The following is a 24990-nucleotide window of genomic DNA, read 5'->3' as shown; positions in this document are numbered from 1 at the left end:
CTGATGTAAGTATTATCTGTTTTAAGTGTGGTGAATTCTCATCACTGAGGTTATGCTAACTCATGACCTCATTAAAGAGCAAATGGTTATTGAAGATGCTTTTTTATCATTCAAATGGAAGAGCTTTGCTCATTTAGCCCTGAAACACAGAAACATGTTTTGGGAATTTTGTGGCCTTTAAAGATCAATTAATAGCATAATAAAAAGTGACTGTACATGTAATTTACAAACTCAAAAAAGAGGATTTAGTTTTGAGTTAATTTTTAAAAACAGGCTTAATGTGTTGAATGTGTTTCTTTACTCAAAGAACATTTGAAAAGCCAATTTTTTAAAGTATTTCACCATGTTTGTTAGCTAGCTTCTTCTTCCCTGCATTTGTTTACGCAAGACTCGTATAAGCACATGTATGTGATAAGCATACTATCAGTAGGAATGTTTATCACACTCACATGTGCTGTCACAGGCTTGCACAACTAAACAGGGCCCACTAAAAACATGAATCTTTAGCTACATTAACAGTCAAAATCTCCTCAGAGTACCTTAAAATCGCATTTCTAGAAATTGTTGAGATAATTATACGCCATCATGCTACTATATCAACAACTGTATTCTATTTCCTTTGGATTTTGAATTTGCTTTGATCACTAAAACCAAAGATGACAAACCAATTTTTGCTAAGGAGACACATGTCAAATCTTCTTTGATTTGCTCTTAGCACAAAATGTGGAGTACATGTGTGCAAGTTTAAACAAGCTCTATTGTGACGGCTGTAACTAATGCATGCCAACCACCCAGGGTTAAAAAAAGGAGCAAATGTGAGCTAAAAGGAAACAACAAACAGCAGGCTGCTTGGCACCACGCCTCACTAAGCCACCGAGGAGAGATAATTCCTCTCAAGTCGACACACGCTCCCACTAGCCACAATGACCTCGACACAAGGATGATGTCACAGCTCCCCATACATCCTGTTTAACCATGACCAGCAAAGCCCTCATTTCCCTGGTAACCCAACACCCCGTACGTTTCACAATGCAGATAAAACTCTGAAATGCATGCAGATTTCCTTTCAGCAGAGCAGCCTCATCTCTCCTCATCACCTCAGAGACCGACTGGCTTTATCAGAGGAGACACTGGCCCGTATTCTCAAATCACCAGGACAAAAAAGGGGTAACGAACTTGAAAATGTCAAGCACTCTTACCATTAACCCTGTGCATCGATCCAGCGGGAACAAAACGACTACTTATGAGCTTAAGTGCTATTAGCGTTGTTTAAGTTTGCTGGGGTCCCTCTTTGATAGTGAACTGTTAAGTAATTTGCACGCTTTATTTGTCTTTCAGGGATTGTTGTATTCTATTTTGGTTAACATAATGGAGCACATTTGTGTCCTTGAAAGCCCGGTAATGTTTTACTTCTCCCTCTAACACAGTTTATAGGTGACATGTGTGCATGCATAAATGATTAACACAGTAATTATACACAAATCAGTTGTCAGGGATTTGACAGAGAGATCCCAATTAGATGTCTACTGAGCAAAAAAAGTTAGTTTAAGCCTTGATTGAGCGTTTTTACCTGTGCATCTGCTAATTTAGCTGGAAACAGGGTAAAAGCCGTCTTGAGTGAAACCAATTTCAAAGCGCAGGGTGTTCTATAGTTAGACGTATGCAATAACGGCTTCAGTTCTGCTGCGAGTGAGATGGGAAAGCTGTAATGAGAAGCAGTCATGCTCAACCAGTTCCTCCTCAGTGAACGAGCTGAGCCCGAGGCCAAGGGAATCCTCACATCATAGAACCCCAAAATTCTTCTAAACAACTTTCCAGCCATTACTCCACCAGCAAAACAGGACTCATTCATACATAATGGCTACTAATTAAGAGCTACCTCATTGCTGACGGGCGAGCTAGTTTCTTTTCTCCTGCTGCCAGTCTTACAATGATGCCTCTCCTCTCGCTGCCCTGCCCTGATATGATTGTTTTCTGCTTTTTTCGCTGCACAACCGTAATTTATGGATCTGTCAGATTCGATACACCATATTGTTTTCAATCCAATAAAGCAGCACAATGTAGATAAGTGGCAGCAAGGCAGGAACATTGGGCAGAATGGGTTCAGTGAATACAGCTCTATTATGGAACTGATATGAGAAGCTCTACACAAAATAGTCTGATAACTGTTTTTTACTTTGACTGGGATACAAAGCCTGTCTAATCTTGAACCAGTGTGCCTCCTTTCCCCTAGTATTTACTGTAGGTGGGGATTTTTTTTTAACCTCTCAGTAAAGGTATGGCCAGATTTGAATTTGCAATGCCAAATTTACTTGCAAGCTTTAGCAAAAAGCAGGTGAGACAGGCAATAATGTGGGTGAGCAATAATGTGTTGCATGCAAAAGTTGCTGGGGCTGAATAGCATGCTCACAACAGCATTCACAAGTTGAAAATTACACACCTACTTATCAAACACTTCCCACTGTCAATGCACCCGCACTCAATGCAGCCAGCATCCCTCTTACTCTGCTGCTTGCATTAATTCACCATGAACACGTATAAACAATCAATACATCCTGAAGGAGAGGTCGACCCCACCCGCTCTCCCTCTAATTAGCTGGAGATTAGAGATTGATATTTTGCAGGGCAAAGCTTTATCAATATGAACTCTGTGTGACAATTTTCGCAACAGGAATTAAATGCATCTTGTCCCCCTTTTTCACTGAAATGACTGGAGAGTGAATGTGACAGGAGCCAGAGGTGGACATCTCCAACTTTGACACATAAGTGGAGCGCATTTTAACAAATCCCTGAAAGACAGCTGTGTTAGGGATGCCGAAAGCTCGGGCAGATACACACACGAGTACACTAAAAGGTAAGATATACTCACATCGTGACCATTTGCAATTAGACTGTCCTATTTTTAAGGCCCTCTTGCCTGCAGATGTAACTGACTCTCTCCCTTCATATTGTTCCTCCATTGGCTTTTCGTTGCTAACATGTTATTTTCCACTTGCCAAGGTTTTATGTAAATCAGCATGTAAAATGTAATAAGTAATTAAAACACGTTTTTCAAGTCCAAAGAGGACGAAATCAACACATAGTACAGTATCTAAACTGCAGAGTTAATAGTCAGACCATAACCATAAACAGAAATATGTGAATCTGTGCAGATTTTGGCAACAGCAGTGCCTTGTGCAGGTGTGTATGTTAACAACACAGCCATAAGCATGCTGGTTTAGGTTGTGGAGGATACAAACAGGTCGAGACCACTGACCTACACAAAATGACAGCAGAACACCTCAATCTGGAAAAGCTTTCACATAACTGTCACACATTTTCTGACAGATCTGGGCATTGCTTACTTTCATAAACATGCTAAATCGACCCAGTCTAATCCACACTGTTCATCTGGAACCCAGCATTGCCGCAGATTTGTCTGGCTGTCACAATAATGAGCTCAATCCCAAACCGAATAGCAAGAAAGGCTGCGATGCCGATGACCTTCAGGTTCTGGCAACAGCCTCACCTGCCCTCCTGGCAGAGGACGCCACCAGCCCGACGTCCCAGAGATGAGAGGGGGTAACCAAGCGTTGCATCCATCCATCATCACATTACACACGTTGGCCTAGTTTAATGTCCTTTTCAGACTTGACTGGAGGCACGCTGGGCCACACAGAAACATGGGAAGCAGCTAATTAGTCTATGCCAACAGCCGAGGTTCACCAGTCATTTACCACTTCAAGGGTGAAATCCCTTCCAGAGTACTAATGAGGACTTTGTCTATCACAATAGTCTCATCCATTACAATACTACAGCATCTCCATAATGAACAGTAGATTACAGAGGTATGTGGTCACGCTGTCAATGCAGCCTATCTGTCTAATAAGGAGTCAAAGCAATAAATTATAACCGTACTGTACATGCCGACAAATAGACAGACGAGGAGAGAGCAGCAGCCACACTTGCTAATCACTTTCTTTAGTAAGTGTCTAATACTGAACCTTTTCACCTTCCAGGACAGTTCTTCTGACCATAGGGCAAACAGCTGGTGAGCGTGAGAGAGGGTACCGTGTAAAGCAGGTGCTGCAATGTGATGGGCTCAGACAGCACAGGAAAATTAAAAGGAGGAAAGCACAGGGGGGAAACAGGACATGCACCAGCACGCCTCTGGAGATACAGCGAGCAAGCGAGGGAGAAGGAGATTTTCTTCCTAAGCTCGTTAATTGGCTGAAAAGCACCTTATTTAGAAAAAAAATACGCAGTCGGATTGTGACAAATTTCACAGCTGTTTGAGTAAAAATACCTGCAATAGAAGGTCGTTCTTGCAGGGCTACCTGCGGTTGCAGCAGAATTTTTTAAAATGTCAAAGGCCATTAGATGTTGCAATGTGATTATCACTATACAATACCCAAGAAACAAAGTATAATGAGCCTCTTTAGTTAATGGGATGTAGATACACTAGAAGAATATATATATAGGATGTATATTTGCACTGCTTATTTCACTAAGAAGAAAAACTGAACTCTGAGGCAGCTTATCTTAAGCCTCATCATCTTACAGACCTGTCAACTTATTATAATGGAAACAGTGTGACTGATGACAGAAACCCTGCAGGAAAAAAAAAAGAGTGTCAAAAAAAGGGCCTCTGCTGAACAAATGCACCACTCTCGATCGGAGCGCAGAACGCTTGCCAGGTGAGCCGCACAACTCCCGAACCGTAGCCGACATTGAAAATCACCCTGGCTCCTGCACCGTGTGCTGACAGGAAGTCTGTCAGAATCACAGCCACTAAAGCCATCAGTATTTCATCACTGTACCAAGATGACAACACACACTTGTTATTTTTCTTAGAGTGTGACAATGCATGACATTTTCACTACACTGCCATGAGATGCCAGCAGAGGCACTGAAACGTGAGTCTCACAGGTAAAAAAAAAGAGACTTTACGGGTCTGTTCCCGCTTTACTTTGAGGGAATGAGTGAGTGTGCAACTACATATACTGGTCAGGACATGGGTGCCTTGTCTGGGATCACAATTTGACAAAGATAACAAGTGTAGAGTTGGAGCACAGTGGTGGAAAAATGCAAAAACAACACGATTGTGACCTCAGCGTACCAGCAAAGTTGTTCCAAGAGAGTAATCATAAAGAAAAGAGTTTTGTTTCCCGCAGATAGTAAAAGAACAAATGTGCATCTCTGGTGGGAGGCGAGAAATAAAGAAAGATCAACCCTCAACAAATTGCACCTTTTCATATGCTACTTGCTTCGTTAACTCATCTTTGAGTGCACTGTTTTGACGTCAATATGAAAAATGTCTTCCAACAAAATGTCTACTGGTGGTGCTTGGCTGTAATCAGCTATAAAATTTGGTTTGATAAAGAATGAAGCATGGTATGCGTAGTGACTTGAAAAGGGTAAGGTGTTGAAAATTGCTAAATACAGTGTGCTCTGTTGTAGTGAACATGTTTTATTATCTGGAAAAAGCTTGTCTGTCACTGCTGGGTGTTTGCAAGCACTCATTTTCCCCCAAAATGCGCCTCCCTTGGTTTGGGGAATTGGGAATCACAATAATGCTGAACTGCACAACATCAGACTGCTATGGTATTATTCACTATGGAGCACAAATGGTATCTTTCAGTATCTTGTATTGCTCATTTGATGATCAATTGCAGTATGTTTGCTATACTGTAAGGCCAACTCTCACCTTATCTTTTACCTTTATCCCCTGCCCACACACAAAATGAGAGCAAACAGCAGCACACTCCTTTACTAAAGCAGCAAAGGAGCAATGTGGCCTCATTTCTGGTGAACAATTCTCAATACAAACCATACAAACACACAGTGGTCACAAATTCTAGATTTTACTCTGCTATGGTATCATCCAAAAGGGCAAATCCATTCAGTAAAATGCAGTCATTTTGTCTCTAGAAATGGGCCTAACTAAGATAGGTTGCTGGCCACCGAAGGCAGAGAGGGAACTAACATGCTTGCCTGATGATACAAGATTGGTTGTCTCTCCCCTATTTCCTGTTCATTGCTCTGCAGCCCGCCATCTAAAACTAATTCAAACACTGAAGAAGTAGGCAGTCAGTAGTAGACTGAACTACTCTGTTGTTCAACTGCTTAGAGGGGGTAGATATGAAACGGGCTGCAAGCTTTCATGTTTCTGAATGAGTTTCTAAGAGATTATCAGTCCAGGCTTATCAAAAACACCTCAAATTAGTGAGGTTTGATTGAGTATTTTTTATGGCTTTATTCTATACACTATAGCTATCATATAGTATTATACTGCTAATCTGATTTTGACACACTGCCAACTTGATAGCTCCCAAGCCCTGAGATAGGGTCCTCTCATGTGTGATTCTTGCCTAGGTTTCTTCTTTTTTTCCCCCAAAAGGTTCTTTTGGAGTTTTTCCTCAAACATCTTTACATGATTTCTTTCTAACTAGCAGTTTGTGAAGCAGTTTTTTCATGCAGCACCCAAAAAATCTGCCTCATAAGATCCATCCTACTTGTTTGATTTGCTCAGTAACAAAATCTCACGATGTAGCTCATTGAACAAAACCTGAGATCCTATTGCTTATTGAAACTTTGTATTCTGTAATAATTGGAAACTAAAAATAATATTGACGACGCATTACCCAGGCCAGTTTATATGCAAATATGGAAAATGTAAGCATGCATGCAAACACCAGCAGCAGGAACATGAACAAATATCCAGTCAACTAATCAAACATTTTTGTAACCATAACTCTGACTGACTGTAATTCTATCATATGACATCGTCTCATATATCCTAGCGAGAGTGTATTAAACCCCACGGGAAAACTTCGATCAATTTTCTCACCCACTAAAGAAAACCCTCTAAATTGCACTTCATGCCCATTAAGATTGGCTCTGTGAGATAGTAATCCTATATCAATGAAAAGATGGAACAGTGCAGCTGCGCTGACCAAAGATGATTAAGATTCATCTCCTACAGAGGTACCAGACATAATATGATAAGATCCGAGTCATCATAAACTTCTGATGTCATGAACAGCAATAAAATTTTTATCAGTTTATCAGTTTATAAGCAGTACACAAACATACAATAAGTGGTTTATAGCTTGCTATAATGCAGTTCTGAGCAGATTAAAAGTAAAGCAATAGGCTACCTACACAACTGACAATCAATTATTTCCCATAACAGGAAACAATAAACCTGTCAACTCCGAAGTGACGAATGAAATTATCATTAATTAGCCTTGACCACATAGGGGACAGCTAATGTGACATTCAATTCATCATTTCATGTCAAAATGTTTTGTCCTCAATACAAATCACCCATTTCCCCTTTCAGTCATACATGTAGAAATGTAGAAATCATGAATGAAACCAGTTTGTCCATAAAGTACAGGGTTACATTAATGTGACTGCCTCTGAGGACAGGTCTACCAATCAGTCAACTGCCTTATCACTTTTCTATAAGGCAACAGCCACAAGCTGACAGTCATTCTCTTATCACACTAATCCGGATAACTTCAGCACTGAGCCCACGAAGGCAGCAGGGATAAATTAGTTTACTCCCTTACTGATTGGATTAAAAACCCAGGAGTGGGCCTCGACCTCCTGGCCCTAACTACTACAGCCACCAACTGCTAAGCTTTAATGAACATGTCAGTTTAAATGGAAATAAATTACTTGACAAAACATGATTTGATCTCCGTCTGATACATTTTATTTCAAAGTTCGCCATGAGATTACCTACTTTAGATGTAACATATGAGTACCGATTCAATATGCTCATACTATAGACAAGCCCACCTTCAACCTTTGATTTATCACCCTTTTTACAAGGACTGTTTATTCCCAATGATTCAAATCCCCTGCCAGACGTCAAGAGAACAGCATTTTATATGACAGCTGACTCAATAGTAATCCAGTGCAGGTTAAATGTGAGTCTCAGGAGCCCACAGTCTGCTTTGCATCCCTGGGGAGATGACCCACCATGACTGCACCACAGCTATGGAAGCAGCAGTCAAAGAGATTAGCCTGCTCACTGCAGAAAACTGGGCTCTAGACAGCATACTTTTGTCATCTGAGGAACATGTCCCCCATACAGACACTACATGCTTAATGGCAACTCATAAGTAAGTGTCCCACTGCAGCTTTATAGACAAGTCTAGAAACAGAGAGTTCTCACACTGCAGTGATGGACTCATAAATGAATACAAAGGCTCGGCTGTGACACAGTAACAGGCCTGCGTTAGGAGTTGCGGCAGCCACGCTTTGATGGTAGGAGACACAATATGACAGGCAAACAAAACTACAACCTGGGCTGACTGAAATAAAATGAAACTTATTAGACCCTCTCTCTGTCAAGACACGGTGAGCCGCAACTCCCCCCGCTAAATCACTTACAGTTTAAATAGGCCCTTTTATTTCAGAAGAGGAAGGAATATTACTTCTCCATAGGAGTAAATGTGTTCTATTGTAATAGTTTGCAGCGGGCGACAGCGCCAGGGGCCGGCGTGCAGACGTGGACCAAGTGTGTCTATTCTGACAGCCACTTAACCTCCAGGCCAGCTCACAGGAAGGAGAGAGCCTGGTTTAATTTCACAAGGCCTGTGGCATGTGTGCAAGTGTTTGCATAAGGGAGGAGTAAGACAGGAAAAACCTAAGAGAGAGAAAGATAATCAAAAGATTAAAAAAACAAAAAAAAAGGAATAAGAAAAAAAGACAGAGAGGGAGTGAGCTGTATGGCCAAAAATAAAAGACTCAACAACAATATTTCTAGCTACAGTGAAGAGGCCGTCCTCTCCTGAGCTGCAATGACTTCCTCATTCTTTTGTATTCAAGTCCATCCTGTGCCTCACTCGTCTCATCAGGCAGCTGCTGTAAAGGCTCAGAGTTTCAGCCGAGGGGAGTGGGTCGCTGAGGCAGCGGCGAGATGTGCAACTATTGCCTTGTAGTGGCAGTTTTGTAAATGACCTTACTGTTATTATGTGCATTTTTGAGGCTGCATCTACTGCCACAGAAAAAAAGGACCTGCATCAGCTTGCAGGAAAACCCAGGATCTCCCAGCTGAATGGGGAAACACCCGCAGGGAGGGGAGAAAACAGCAGGCTGGCTGGAGAGTGTGACATCACCTAAGTGCGGGCTTCCATGTTTCTGTGAAGTCTCATATGTGAGTGTGTGCATGAACAAACAGTGAGTGTAGTTTTCCCTCTTTCTGCTGCAGCAGCACCACCACCACCACCACCACTCACACTCACTGCAGTTCACACAGCATGTAGAAGCAGAAAGATGAGGGGGGGAAACATCGGGCATGGACTGGCTAAATAAACCTCCCAGAAAGCTGCAGATAAAAAAAGCAGCTCACACACAACAACCTTATTGCAACAGCACAAGAATTAAGACACCCATCCCCGGCCGTCGGTAATCAAACCAATCCCAACATCTACTGCAGATACTCTGAAACGATCCCACACGTTCAAACGGGGTCGCATTCAAATTCACACACGGTGATCAGTACAGCATAGGCTGCAGATATATGCCTACAAAGTTGAAGGACACGGAAGATATGAGACATTATGTGAAAGCAGAGTGTCTGAAGGCTAGTTACAGTAAACAGCCGGGCAGCGCCAGCGGGCTGTTGATGGGATTCAGCAAGCGCTCCAAAAAAAAAAAAAAACCCTGCATTGCCTCTATTAAAGCTCCACGTCCCACTGTGGATTAAAATAACCAAAGACGACACCAGGTTGGGATACACATCATGACTCATCTTATGCCTCACCTTTCCATAAAACGCTATCTCAAGAAAAGAAATGAGGCTAGTTAGCTTACTTCCTTAGCCAGCCCAGCCACCACCACTGCTTCTCTTCGGTCCAGCCTGGCCGGTCCTACACCTCTCTCTGTGCGCACAGACGTCCTGGGACTTACCGGTCTTATGTGCTGATGATGTCGCTGTGAAGAGACAACAAGTGCGGGGAGGCTGCCGGCCACCGCTCCGCTGCTCCGGGACAACAGGAGTACTGATCTGCACACTTTCGCAGCCATCTCTGTAGTGAAACCTCGCCGGGAAGGAGACTGCTGCGGGCGGACCGAGACGCACCGAAGGGAAGAGGGAGGGTGGTGGTGGGCGGGTTTGCGGGGCTGGACTACGGCTTCATACACATGCCCAGTGTTGCACCAGAATGCAAAGATAAAACACTTTGATGCTGGCTAATTCAAAACAAACACACGCACAGCATGTATTTCATTCAACTACAAAAAACGTCCATCACACAATTATTCTATCGAAGACCATGAAAGTATGATAATCATGTAATAACTTTATTACAAGTGTGTACAGATGTGACAGTAAACATATATTGCTGGGATAAGACAGTGGTGGTTTTTCTTTTAAAAAGGGGAGCAGCAAAATGTATTTCAGTTCAAAGAAAATGATCTCAGACTAAAAGGGAATGAAAGCAAAGGAACAAAGAAACCACAGGCCACTGCCTCATCACTGTTATCTCAACTAATCTCTGTGAATATATGAGTCCTGCAAGAGGAAACGCCATGTGGTTAACTAGAGTAGATATACTACAGGTATGTGATACAAGTATATCTTAGATAAATATTGGCCTGTTTTCAGTTCTAACATACATCTGTCAGTCCCGATAGTAGTAAAAGATTAAAAAACAACCATAAAGCCAGTGCTGTCACTCTTGACAAACAACTATAAATCTGTAATGATATCTTATTAAAGATTAATTGCTTCGTCTGGGTTACTTACAAATCTGGACAAATAGATCCTTTATATTAGCAAAATAGTTCATGCCATTTTGAATTTCTTGACTTTAGTGTCACCCTCTACAGTCAAAGGTGTATTGCTTCCTTCCTTTTGCTACTGCATAATTGAAACAGTTTATTATGGGAGGTATATGTGGGACATGGTGACTATGCTGTGCGTCTGTATCCATTTGCTCAACCATTACTTCAGCAAAATTTGGCACTTTGTGTGGAGCTGGCTTTCACTTCAAAGATTGGTTATTTTCTTGAAACTGACATACGCAATATAACTTGTCTGAAATGTCTCAGTGTTAGGCTACATCTTGGCAGACTTTCTGCCACTGGCCACACCATCAATCCCTCTATAACTGTGTGTCTAATATTAGCTTGTCCTTCAGTCACTCTCGTGACTATGTCCCAAAAGAGTAGCCTAGAGGATCAAATCTAATTTAACTGATCTTCAGTTACTTTTAAACAGCGCAGGCTACTTCCTAATGTAAAGCGTTTTAATGCATTTCAGAGCTTCTGTCGCCAAATGGCAGAACACAAGGCCAAGTATGAGGCATTTTTGTTGTTTTCCAGAGTCACTCAACCACTGCAAATGCAGGTAATGGGAGTGGTAATGGATCCTTTTGGTCAATGAGTGTCAAGGAAACTCCCTTTAGTGGAATGTAACCTATCCTGTTTAATCTTCGACCGAGCCTGTTATACTGCCATCTGCCACACCTGTTTTGGTCAAAGGAGAAGATATACACTAACATACAGTATTTCTTTATGTACAAGATCATATTTTGTAACTTTCACTGTGGTAATTCTAATATGGCTGGAGCTTTAGAGAATATGAAAAATAAGAAATAAGATAAAAAGCAAACGGAGTTTTGGTTGTTTTGTAGATGACTGTGCTTGTCTTATGTTTGTTGGTGAAATAATATACCATTGCTCCTGAACTCATCCCAGTTCCTTCTGTACTTCTTCAGGTGCAGTGCATCAGGCTGTGTGGGCGATGTAATTTAAATGCAAATTGTCAGCCATGGACAAGGACCTGCTCAAGGCCTCTAGGCTGCATCGATTCAAGGAGCGAATCTTTGTGTGGTGCCAAATACCGAGCACTGTCTCACGTAAAGCTTTACTGTACTGCTGTAACTGTGCCGTGACAGTATTCATTTGCACATGCTGCGTCAGCAGTTTAAACAAAAGAAGCTGCAGTAAAGTTAAAAATACATGCAGGTATTAGATTTCATCTAGTGACTGAAGTTACAGTTTTTAAGATGCATGTTGCTCGATTTTGTTTGATCTCTGTGTTGTGTGCATAGAGTCTTAACGTCAGCTAGATGCATGTTATATTCATGTAGACTTCAGACTTGATTTTAAACATAATATCTACTCACCATACTACTTTCATGGGTAAACTTATCAGTGATGAAACAAGAAATTTTTATATAAAAAATATTAAAATATAAATGACACAAAATAACAAATCAGTTGATAAAAAAGCCTCCCACATGAAATATCTGTTGACTGATAAAAGAGGTTAATGCCACCAGATGGCATGTTTGTAAGGCACTACTAACAAAATGTATGTAGTACAGAAGTACACTTTCAATTAGAATAACAATTTCACCTTTATAGTCTTAGTTTAGACTAACCTCTCTAAGACAGGTATTGTGATCTAGGAAAAGCAAACAATTAAACTTCAATACAAAAATGTCACATAAAATCAGCAACTTTCCAACATGAAGCTATTGGCAGATACCAGCGGCACCAAATGTTGTTGAGTCCTTAAATGTGTCTTGGAGAGATCACTCTGAATAGAAAAAACAAAGAGGAATTTACAAGTATAAACCAAAGTCATTTTTTTTAGTAATAATCAAATTTAATTTCAAGACACAGGTTGTCAGTCCACATTGGGTCTCATAAATTCCACTATTTCCACAAATTTAGATTTATGCAAATATGATCTGTTGACAAATCTTTTTTCCACAGTTGTCTACAAACTGTTGAACCATGTCTCAAGGTCAGAGATGGATTAATTGAGCAGAGTACAAGAACAGGTGTGTATCCATGCCTGTGTGCAAATGTGTGTGTGGGTGCATATCTGTGCATGACTGCAATCTCTCCTTGAAGCATGAGATAACCCCTCCCATGATTCTAGGAAGAAGGTTATTCCCAAAGCAAGCATATGTGGGTGTGTAACTTCTATTTCATCACACCACTAATAAATAAGGTGACTAGGTAATGTTGTAGACCTAATTAGGACATGTATGCTGACTTTCATTTCCTGCTTACTCACAGCAATGTGACTGCTGAAACTGGATCCCTCTTTTGTCTGTGGATCCTCACCTGAGTTATCTTTCATCATTATACAGAGACGCAGCTTGTGGATCAAGTTTCGTCGTAGTTTTCATTCTACAGAGCAGCTCAGCTGGGACTTGGTAGAGTGTACACAAATTGCTGTAGTTGCTGTAAAGCCAACACTCCCCTAAGGATTTACAAGTGTGTTCTTAATGTAGCTCTCAAGGGTGAGAGACCCTCTTAAACTAAAAACAAGTCACAGTGGTAGCAACACTGTTGTCAGGCACAGCTGAACCAAGGAAGCTCTTCCTGCTGTCTTATCTCCTGCTCCACCTTTGCACTGCCTCAACAGCACGGTGGCAGTAATCAGTATGCAACGCTATTGTACGTATTGCTGTTAATATAGCAGCAAGGTAAACAGTTACCTTACATGCTTAACCTTCAACCCAAGTTAAGTAAGACAAATGGGAAGTGTGCTGGAGTCACAAAGTGGAAACCTGAGAACAGGGAAGACACAGTGTTTCTTTTAAGGTTTAAATGACCGGTAGCTGATCCTTAAGACCTAACTTCTAATAGACTAGGACACTGATCCCTACACCATGCCCAGATGCCTCAGACATGGTGACAGATCTAAAAACACTGAGGTCATGAACACATGCAGTGGAGAGCTGCCGGCGTATTTATGTCCTTTTTAAAAAAGGAAGAAGGGAGGAAAGAGAGGAGAAGGAGGTATTGAAATTTGCTTTACAGAGGATGATAGGAAAAGACAAAGAGATTAGTTTAAATAATGGTATGGATCAGGGAGGGTAATACTGTAAGTTGAAATATGTCTATTTAATATTTTAGAGATGGTCGTCTATCCGGAAAATAATTACCCCAGCTTCACTGAAACTTGATTGAAAACAGTAACTCCTGTGTATTGGCTGTATGTAGCAACTATAAAATAGCAAATGCAGAAACCCTGACAGAAAATAGTTAGAGAGAACTGCAGATGACCCTTGACTTCTGTGACCACGGGTCCATTTGTTATTGTAATAGTTGTATTGATTAAGCAATATATTGACGGAATGCTCAAGTTCTGGCCCCACTTGGACAGTTTTCCATTTATAAATGCATTAAATCACATGATCCTTATATATCAAGAATCCTCAGAGGGGAAACTTTTGGCTCCATTTTCACAAATTTATAGCTTATGAATCAATCTAAAGCCATTAAACCTCCTTGCATTATGTATCACACCCAACAAAGTGTCACAAGAATTTGATGACCTGATACAGCAGAGTAATGCAAGACTGGTGTTATTCACATTCTTTAGTTTAAGACAAGTCAATCTACCGAAGCCGAATGACATTAAAAGGAATGTGTTGTTATAAACGGCACGCTAAACAGTATACACACTGAAGCAGAGTCTCCAGGCACACTGAGCAAAGAATGCATCCAACATGCCTCCTCTTGCCTTTTAGATTGCAGTAATTTGCATTTGTCTTGTCTGACTGTGTGCGTGTTAATATTAGCTGAAATTTCTTTGTGTTTCCAGTCATATCACTTAGCAAAGGGTAGAGGTGTATATATTAACCTCTTATATTATGCCTGACCAATGAAAATACTGATTCACTGTGCTAACTGAGCACTTTAAAAATCTTTCTTGCCAATTAATTAAAATGCATTAGGGCCAGAGATCTATCTGAAAAGCTTTTGCCATTTAGACAGAGCAATTTGTTATATAGCTTTTTGAGTTTAGTGATATTAAATACAATATGAGTATGAACACAGAAATATAATAATGGTGGTATGAGAAACACAAACCTGATTGATTACACTTTGTTGGTGTCTAGAGGTTGGGATAAACTACTCAGTCATCCCTGGCATTTCTTAAAGGAGCAAGCAGTTGTATTCTATCACTCTTTATTTCATTCATAACCTCATTAACATTGATATAGGTCACATCAAGCAGAAATTTGAGCTGCTCTTTCATTGGATGTGACAAGTCCCTGCAACCCGCAGTCATCTATGACACGTCCCCACTCGGCTCAGCAGCTCCCCATATTTTCCTTTCACATTTTGGATTCACAGTCCAGCAAATATGTATTCAAGGCAACAATTATAACTGGCATACTGCAAAGAGGCAAGTAATTTAGCTCTTATACATTTTTATGCCGCAGCTCTGTCAAGGCATGCTTGACTGACAGCAGAGCCTCTCTATCTCCCACTTCAATTCAGTTACGTTATTGAAATGAATAAAAACTAATAAATATAATAATGTGGAAACAGTTTCGAATCATAATTATCATTGTGTAAAAAAATATCAGACATGAAAAAATACTATACAAATGCTGGAGCCTTTAATAACAAGATATTGTTATTGAAAGCAGCTTAAGCCCTTTATGTTATTTATTGTCTTGCAGTTTGTTTGTGCATCACTTTGTTCACCTTTTCATTCTTGCTTCATTTGTAGTCCCTGATTGGGTGATTTAGATGATTGTACTTGTAGGGAACAATTGCCATCTTTTCAATATTGAAAAAAAACGCCTTTTATGCCTCCCTGCCAGCAAGGCCATGGCCAGAGGCATTATGTTTTCGGGTTGTCCATCCATCTGTCCTATTCTCTGGGACATGATATCTCAGGAACGCCTAGAGGGAATTTCTTCAAATTTGGCACAAACGTCCACTTGGACTCAAGGATGAATTGATTAGATTTTGGTGGTCAAAGGTCAAAGGTCAAGGTCAGTGTGACCTCACAAAACACGTTTTTGGCCATAACTCAAGAATTCACAAGCTGATTATGAAAAAGTTTCCCAGTCTCCAAGCGAAGACGGCATGTTTCTCACTGGAAATTATTGACTGGAATCATACATGTCAATATAGTGATAACCAAAAAATACACCTAATACCTTTTACTAAATTCCTTCAAAGTCTTCACTACAAAAATTATATGAGTCTGGACAGACACGGATGTAAACTGCAACTTTTTGGCGGAGGCATACAACAGCGAGGCAGTATTTCTAGTTGAATTATTAGTTGTTGATTGCAATTTACTGTAATGTTACCCTAGCTTTACCAGCCTAATTAACTTCATGTCTAATTTGATGATATACTGTGTTGAATTAAAGTAAACTCTTAACACCATGCCACGTAGCTAAACACCATAAAATGACATTTGATGCTGTGTTACTTACAAAGCGGCTGAATTCCCTCCAGTAATGGGAGGGGGGGCCATCTCAGCAACATGGGGGGCGGGGTGCCGAGAGGTTGCCCCACCCCGTTGTCTGCACGGTTGTTGGTGAACACGGAACTGCTTCCTGCGCTGCTCTCCATCTCTGTAGACACAGGAGTCAAAGACGTACTCTGAGACGCCGAAGACATTATCATTTTGGACTGACTGGTGTTCGTGTTGTCACTAGTGTGAGTAACCGTGTCGCTTCTTGGCTAAGACAGCTTTCTAACTAGCAGTGTGTAACGATTGAAATAGCAGCTCGCTGAGCTAACGGCAGATATTTAGCTCGCTAGCTAGCGTTAGCTGCCCTACGAGACAATTAGCGTCATTTACTCGATAGCTAGGCATGTCAACACCGAAACAAGTGATACAAAATAAGGGTTGACGTTGAACTAAAAACATATATTACTGGGTAGGTTAGCGGATAGCTAACCGCTGTATTACATCAGGCTGTTGGCAACAATGTTAACTTGCGGCTAAAAACAAAACATTGGGGTTCTTGTGCACCGCGGGAACAACTTTTGGGTCTCTGGGGTCCGCTCAGCGATTTTGACAAGTCAAATAAAACCATAGCAATGATTAAAAAACATGTTTTGACATCCGTGCTGTAACGTTACGTTTGCTAATTGGCTAACTGTCAGTCTGCAGTGTGCAGTCTTAACGATTTCTAAGAACTGAATGTCAACAGACCCTAACTCACTGATGGGGTCTCCATATCACACCATCAGCCGCATCCCATACATTCAGGAGTTTGTTCATTTGATCCTCATCTGATCAGATTCTTGTTAATGTTGTTGGGTAGTTAAATCTATAGGCCTAGTTGTCAATTTGGAAACTAAAACGTATGATCCTTTTCAAACAGGCTGTTGTTGTGCTAACTTCTGCTAGACCTGAGAGTAAACTGATTTTGTTTGTGGGCCCTTGAGTGTCGTTGGATCCCAGTTTTCGGGAAACTGTGGGGTCTAAACAAAAAATAAAGTGTGTGAGCTCATTTCACAATGATAATGCTAGTATATCAGTCTGTGTCACCTCAGTTAAATGGGTGTACCAGCCTAAACCCCCCCTTTTAAATAGATGCACCTGCAATATACAGTCCTTACATTTCTGTTTATAGACCTGATGTTCCTGTAGGGCAGTGAAGAATAGCGTACTATGTTCTGAGTCATTGAAATGTTGAAGTGACCCAACCCTTGAGTGTCTGTCAGCCCAGCGTATTTGGTTTAATACTACTAAACTTTCAGTTTACAATTCAAAATTGTGATCAAATACTTATGTCACCTTTAATTGGTGAATAAATATGTGAGAAGATGTCATATGTCACTGTTGTTTTCATGAGACACTTTCCTTGGTCTGTGCTCTGGGCATGGTAATACTCCTTTCTCTGATTATATTTACTGCTTGAAGGCAGAAAACATCCCTGAGCAACAGAGGAAGTTGAAAGTTAAGCATCTCAGAGCTGTTAAGTTTACTATTATATGAGAGGAACACATCACTTGAACTGAGGGCATAAAACATATTTTTTAGTGCCATTTTTAGGAGGTAACACTGCCCCTTTCTGTTTTTGTTTATGTTTTTTAAGATGGAAACATCCAAGTACCAAGTAGTGTTCACATGGCATAGATACTTATGTTTCTCTCATGGGCAACTCAACATCTCATTGTGCGGTGGGGGAAACTGTTGATGATGAAGAGAAATATTGATTTACCATGTCCCAGGTCACTTCCAAGTCCCAAGATGTCTTTGTCACCAGGTGATTTGGGATTGTGCTATGGGAGTGGCTGGACTTTTAAAATAAAGGAAATGGCTTTTGTTAAATACTAAGGTCACTGTAAAAGGATACAGCCTGAGACATTTATATGCAAAACCATATTCTGTTTTTTATCCTATCAGTAAGAGAAGAACATTAGATTTAAAATATAGTCATCCCTGGCTAGGGTGTGATGTATGTACATGTTTCTAGGGCTGGGCAATGATACATTTCAAACAATAATTTAAAGGAACAGTGTGTAAGATTTAGTGGCATCTAGCCATGAGGTTGCACACTGCAATACCCCTCCCCTTACCTGCCCCTTCCAAACCTGTAAGAGAACCTACGATGACCACCAGACTTGTGAAAAACACGAAAGGCCCTCTCTAGAGCCAGTGTTTGGTTTGTCTGTTCTGGGCTACTGTAGAAACATGGTGGTGCAACATAGTGGGCTCCATGGAGGGGGACTCGCTCCCTATGTAGATATAAAGGGCTCATTCTAAGGTAACGAAAACACGATTCTCATTTTCAGGTGATTATACACTAATGAAAACATACTTATGAATATTATATTCAATTTCTGCCAAGTCTGTTCCGCTAGATGCCACTAAATTCTACGCACTGATCCTTTGACAGATTTACTGTGATAACAATAAATGAAAGAACTATTATCTGGATTCCCTGACAACTACAAGTTTGCATTACATTATCTGCTGTAATAATATTTTAAGTGTTAGCGGTGACACTTGCACTTTGCTTTAGTGATGTAAAACCAAGCCAGGGCAAGGTGGACACATGTAACTGGTTAATAACCGGGTTTTAAGGGCAGATTTTTCAGCAGCACCTTTAGTGGCTTTTACCAAACATACCAAAATGGGCACGATTACATAATACTTGTCAATGACAGTATATCAATATGTTTTGTAAAGGTTGTTTTACTTGCATATTAAGCACTGATGAAGAGAAGATGGCATGGCTGTTTAATTGTAGTGTCTTTAAGTTGGCAATATTTGTTTCTATAACCTGGAAAAAAAGACAGGATGGTAGAATCAAGATAGAATCAACAGGTGTCACCATACTTACACAACCTTGTAATGACATGGTCGTCTTCAACTGTACTGTATGAAGATGATGAGTACAGATGGTAGTTTGTAGCTGACTGCTTCATCGAAGATAGATTTTACATTCCCAGTGTCCCTCTCCTGACCAAAAAATTCAGACTGGTCGATAAGATGAAAGACCACATTGTTGTGTCTCAGCTGTAAAAATCTATTTACTATACAAGCTCCAAGTTCCCAGCTGGGGATTTCACAGATCCTGAGTAACTTTGATAGTGATTAATTTCAATTCTGTAGACATATTTGAAAAGCCCAGGCGGACATTAATTACACAAGCCTAAACTGGTGGTCCTCAGCTGGCTGCTTAGCTGAAGACCGCTAGTTCAAGAAAAACAATTTTGTATTTGTCCCTCTGCCTCATGTTTATTATTTATGCTTATCTGGCATATGTTTCTACATACTAGTGTCACAATCAGGTTGGGAAATTAGCATCAGTCACCAGCCAAATTCTGGTAAAGTATGAAAGTGGCCAGTAGATTTCAGACACAAAATAATGATTACCATTGAGTTGCTGGTGAACTTGAACATGTATCTATCAGTTGCTGGTAGATGTTAACATTTTAAAAAGATCTCATACAGGCATCAAGAAATCCTCCCAGGTCAGAACTTCAGAACTTATAGTTTTAGATTTTCGTGTTTCGTGTACCAAATTACAAAACTGCCTGTCTCAACAAACCTTCTTTTTGGTTGTTCTGTTGCAATGCATAGATGTGTCGTCTTGTTGCAGCTGGCTGTAGTAACAGTCTTTCAGCATCAGTCTGTCTCCAGTTTCACAGAAATGGTGTACATGCAAGCCTGTACCCCATCAGCATATTCCATGTCTTTTTCTTTTCTTTCAGCTGAATCAGTTTGACAACCATTGTCTGAATAGTTAATAGCATATCGACAGGTGGCAGCTTCAGGCCCCCTTCAGTGAGGTGAACTCCTCTGTCCCATACTTTTCAAAAATGCACACCCGGGAGCTACAGATACACACCAGTAGCCCCTCGCTTAATTGTTAATCATCTTTCCGTGACAGTGATGAATTAAGAAACAGTCTAGTCCAAAATGAAGTTCTGGAGCTTAGCTTTATTGCTGGCAATTAGTTTTATCCTTGCTTTGGTCTTTCTGTTGTTTATTAATTGAGGTGTGTGAGGGTTCCAGGACATTTATGCATTGACCGCAGTGCAGTAGGAAGACAGATCCCAAGAGTTCAATCCTTTTGTTCTAAGCTTTGCTCCTTGAGATGGGTATTAATTAGTTTTTCTTTTTTGACAAATTCTCCAAATCCATACCTAAGACTTCCATGGCTTATGACTGGAGAAGGATTGTGCTTTAATAACGCAGTGGTTGCTGTGGGTCAACTTGAGCTTCTGTGTGACATTTAGATGAGATAATGTTGCAAAGTATGAAGCAGTTTTATCCTCTTGGATGTCAGAGAAGCAGAAACTGCCACATTTTTGGCTGGACCACAACAGCGGGGCCAGCTCGATAACTGCAATTGTCCATGACTGAGTAGCTGAGTGATGAAGTTACACCATTGTTCGGCAAAATGCCGCCATTTCCTGTATCTGTTTCAAATTTAAAGTCCACTAGCGCTTCATATTAGGGTGTACCAGTATGTGTCGTATGCATCATGGTACGGACATTACGGTTCTGTGCATGAAGTCATACATCAAAATAGTTTAATAATCCACTTACTCCGATGTGCGGAACAATAACTCTAGAGCGCGAGTTCCACCTGGAACGTTTTGGCAGCACACAGCTTAGCTGGAGCATGCTCATGGGTGTATGCTAGCCGACTTAGCCAAGGTAGTCTGGTTACCCTGTAGTGTCGCTGCCATTAGACTGATGAACGAGAGACCCGTAACACTGACTGAGTGCAGCACCAATGTTAAAATATACTCTGTTATGTCCATAGAGACATGATATTGCGTCCTCCCGTCCCCCTCCCCTCTCTGTGATGGTTGGCTTTTCACTCTGCCTTTGAGCGAAGCTGTTCAGCGCAACGATAAAAACATTTGTTTTCTGACGTGGTCAGACAGCACGTCCTAAGAACCAGTTCTGAGGCAGAAAAATGTAGTTAAAAAGTATGAAAGTAAAAATAGTGATTTGGTCCCTTTGATTAATATTTTCTTTTATTAAACCTTAATTTAACCAGGAATTCCTTTCAGATTGAAATCTCTTTCTGAGGGAGACCCGGCCAAGTCAGCACATCAGTTACAGTTTAAGTAGAAATAAAACACAACAGATAGGGAATACAAGAATCCAGCTCAAATAAGGAAGTTGCAGTTCCTCAGTTAAATGGACTTTTAACACAGCTTTAAATTATTCCATATATATTATTATATATGACATCATTAGATTATTAATACTGAAGTATCAGTGTGTAAGCAACATTTTACTGTTATAGCTGCTGGAGGTGGAGCTAGTTTCAGCAAGTTACTTTATATACAGTTAGACCATAAATCAGCATGAAACAGCTGTCAGCGGGTGTCCTGACTCATGCAGGGAACAGAAGGGTTGTTTTCATTTTCCATTGTTTTCCAATTAACTGTTTCAGTAATAGTTTCCACTGCAGCACAACTATACTGTTTCAGTAATAGTTGCGGCCAGTGAACCATAGTTGGATGTTTACATTTTTCAACTGTACTGAAATTGTACCGAACCGTGACCCCAAAACCGAGGCACCTACCAAACCGTGAATTTTGTGTACCGTTACATCCCTATTTCATTCACAGTCCAGGCGTATACTAGGTTTTGATCTAGTCTTGTTTTTCTGCCATCATATAACATAAATAAAATGCCCCAAAGCAAAATGGTAGCGCAAGTGTCAGCCTTCTCTGTTTCACCTCACCTTTACTCTTTTCTCTCTCTGCAGGATGTTCCGCTTGCGGGCATTGTCCGCAGTTTCACTGGGTCTGGCGCAGCTGTCCCGGCGCTACCACAGTGGGGCAGTGCGAGGGTCAGGCCGGAGGAGACTAATGCTGGCAGCCCTGGCTGGGGTAACTGGTGTGTCTGCTAGTGCTGGACTGCTCTGGACAAGGTAGAAATGGGCCCATTAATACATCTGTGTGCTTCTTTGTGCTATCCAGAAAATAATAATGGACTTCAGCTATTCTGCCATCACATATGTTTGTCTTGAGTGATGCACCATGCTTTGAAGTGTGTTGTCTTGTGTCTTTCTTTAGACAATTGCTCTTCTCTTTATCTGCTCCCATTAAAACGAACAGACCTTGATCCATATTGAGTAAACAAGCATTTGCTTACGGTGCAGTATTAGATAGCAGTTGACTCCTGAACTCATGCCAAATTCAATTCCCTCACATTATACAACTGTTGGGGAAACCACCCCATGAAGTGGCTTACCCATATTTCTGTTGACATTCCAAGGCACCACCCAAAGTGTGTCACAATGTCTTTATGGCTATCCATTACTAAGGGGGCCTGTGTTTGGTTAAGTCAAAGCTGTATAGAGGGTGTTGACGTGAGGGCTCTATAGGGACAGAATGACTGTGCTGCAGGAGGCAGAGTGATGGATGGTGCCTCAGGGCATTGGAGACTGATGGGAAGAGACTGTTCCAGGCCCTCACCCCAGGCTTCATTCTACTTGTGTCTCATTAAACTGAATTATTCAGTCTGCCCCAGACAGACCCAGCTATTTATTATTATTATTCCAATTTTCAATTTAGTCAGAAAAATGGCCAAGTGGGAGTTTGCCATAGTAGACCTCTCCACATTGCACAGACAAGCAAATCACAATGCAGCACATTATCTCTCTTATTCCCTCTCTCAATTTGAACTCTGTTAAGCATCATAGCTACAGCACATACTCAGCTCAATGACATACCATCCTGGCTCCAGTTTGTACTAGAGCAAAAAACAAAGAAATATTGTTTAATCTTATTGACAGAGTACATGGGACTGTCCCCAAGGTGTTTACCAGTTTCTAATCTGTTCTTTTTTTTTTTTTTTGCTGCTGTTGTTGTTGTTGAAAACTAGAGCGTATGCAGATGCAGGGCCTTCCGTTGGACACTTTGAGCAACCAAACAGAGAGGAAGCTGATTTCGTCAGGGATACAGACTCGGAAACGGAGTCAGAGAAATCGGTGGAGGCCAGCAGTGGAGATGAAGAAGGAAAGGATGAAGGTGGTGAGGGGAAAAAAAAGAAGCCACGCTCTGGATTCCGTGACCGCAAGGTAATCAATAAATAATAAACATTCGGCCATTTAGTCAGTCTCCTGTTTAATTCACCTCGAGAATGGTGTTTTGAAAGCCCTCCCAATCAATGTTCAATATGCAAACGCCAGTATATTTTGACAGAATATTTTATGGAGAGACACAAAGGTAATCAGCATGCATTTCTGCTGTCATGAACAACAGAAGTGTACCACGCGTAAGACTTTATTGCTGTTAATTAGGCAGCGGATGACAAAGGACAAGCAGAAAGGGTCTTTGGTACGATGCCAATTAAACACAGTTCAGTTAGCTCTGCATATTATTGTTGGAGGACCAGCGAGAAGGAAAGAGGAAGCGCTTTAAACAATAGATGCCATTATTTTCAAACACAATGTGATGAAATGGTACATCTGACTTATGGGTAAGGATGTGAAGATTGTGCAATCACTCTTGCAGCAGCCGTTGTCTGTTGAAAGCATATAGATGTCAGGGGAGCAAACTGCTTTAGTGAATCACAGCACCACAGGATTCACTAGTGTGTTGGTAAAAATAGGTTGTTTGTGCCAGCTCGCTCACGATGTCAAATAAAGTATCTGGCTTTGCTAAAGCTCACTGTCTGAAGTAAATTCTGTACGTATGTGCAGTGCATCAATGCTTCAGAGGCTGTCCTTGAAATGGTCCAATGTTGATGTGAGTTTTATAGCATGTGTGGTGGGTACAACTAAAACATTGATTGGTATTTGTCTTTAGAAAATGTATTTTGAGTTCCTAGATCCTTCCATGTGTTTTTGTCTTTATTTTTTCTCAAACGTGGAAAGAACTTCCTGAATAACATCTACTCAAATGCAAAATTGTGCAGCAAGAGGGAATATTCACTCTAATGTGTGTTTAAAATTCACTGCTTTCACTTTCTTCCTTTTAAACTGATTTACCACTCAGATGTCTCAGATGTAGCACAAGCTTTGAAAAGTGTGTGGTAAAAAATTATAAATAACTGATGTGACTTGGATTTCACCCTTCTGGCTGTGTGTGTTTGTGTGTGTGTGTGTGTGTGTGTGTGTGTGTGTGTGTGTGTGTGTGTGTGGAGTATTTGTAATGAGAGCACAAATGGCTGAAAGCTCAAAAGAACAGGCTTGATTCTCCATCAGTGTGGGTGATGCTTAGATCAGTAGCCTGTAAATCTAAGGAGATGAGAGCCAGAGTGAGATGACAGCGTAGCCCTGGCTTTCCATCAGTCAGCTTCTCTGGCTTTTCTGTACGACTGTCCCGTAACCTCTCATCCATACAATGACGGTTGCCTCTTGTGGAGACACGTTCCTGGTGATTTCCCTTAAGACCAGTAAGGTCTGCTAAAGAAGAGGAACCAACACAGAGGCACGTAATCATAGTTTCAGACTCAAGAAGAGAATCTAGTTAGAGCAAAGTCTTTGTATCACCATCTGTTATCAAATTGGAGGGGATAACAACCTCAGAAAGTTGAAGCTGTACATCGTGTGTTACCTTTTCCATGGGAAGTTTGTGTAGCGCACGCAATCGCTCAGTGTCACATAAAGTAAACAGCCTGAGTCCCAAAACGACACAGCTCTGTCATTTTCTCTGCCATGCTGCATCTGTTTGAAATATTCCGCAGAAAAGAGTGTCAAAACAAACACTGCTGTGTGCTAATGTGTGTGGCAGAGCTAAATATATATATATTTTTGTATTTCCCAAAATGTTGAATCA

At 40.9% G+C, this 24990-nt stretch overlaps 2 protein-coding genes across 6 annotated transcripts in view; one reads left to right on the top strand and one right to left on the bottom strand.

Moving 5' to 3' along the window:
* The window catches only part of mcu (mitochondrial calcium uniporter), a 60929-nt gene extending 50827 nt beyond the window's left edge, over positions 1-10102 (bottom strand). The window contains exon 1 of one of the 2 annotated variants that reach the window (XM_044372919.1): positions 9907-10102. In XM_044372919.1, the coding sequence (XP_044228854.1) occupies positions 9907-10023 (117 nt within the window). In that variant the 5' untranslated portion in view covers positions 10024-10102. The remainder of the gene's footprint in view (positions 1-9906) is intronic. The other variant, XM_044372918.1, reaches the window with a different exon arrangement.
* Positions 10103-16296: 6194 nt separating this feature from the next.
* Positions 16297-24990, top strand: part of micu1 (mitochondrial calcium uptake 1) — a 32556-nt gene continuing 23862 nt past the window's right edge. For all 4 annotated transcript variants that reach the window (XM_044373706.1, XM_044373705.1, XM_044373704.1 and 1 more), the window contains exons 1-3: positions 16297-16434; positions 21972-22136; positions 23093-23288. In XM_044373706.1, the coding sequence (XP_044229641.1) occupies positions 21973-22136; positions 23093-23288 (360 nt within the window). In that variant the 5' untranslated portion in view covers positions 16297-16434; position 21972. The remainder of the gene's footprint in view (positions 16435-21971; positions 22137-23092; positions 23289-24990) is intronic.

The sequence above is a fragment of the Thunnus albacares genome, chromosome 14 (genome assembly GCF_914725855.1).
Source record: "Thunnus albacares chromosome 14, fThuAlb1.1, whole genome shotgun sequence".
Classification (NCBI taxonomy): Eukaryota; Metazoa; Chordata; class Actinopteri; order Scombriformes; family Scombridae; genus Thunnus; species Thunnus albacares.
The sequence above is the reverse complement of the archived record's forward strand: the minus strand, read 5'-3'. Positions and strand labels throughout refer to the sequence as shown.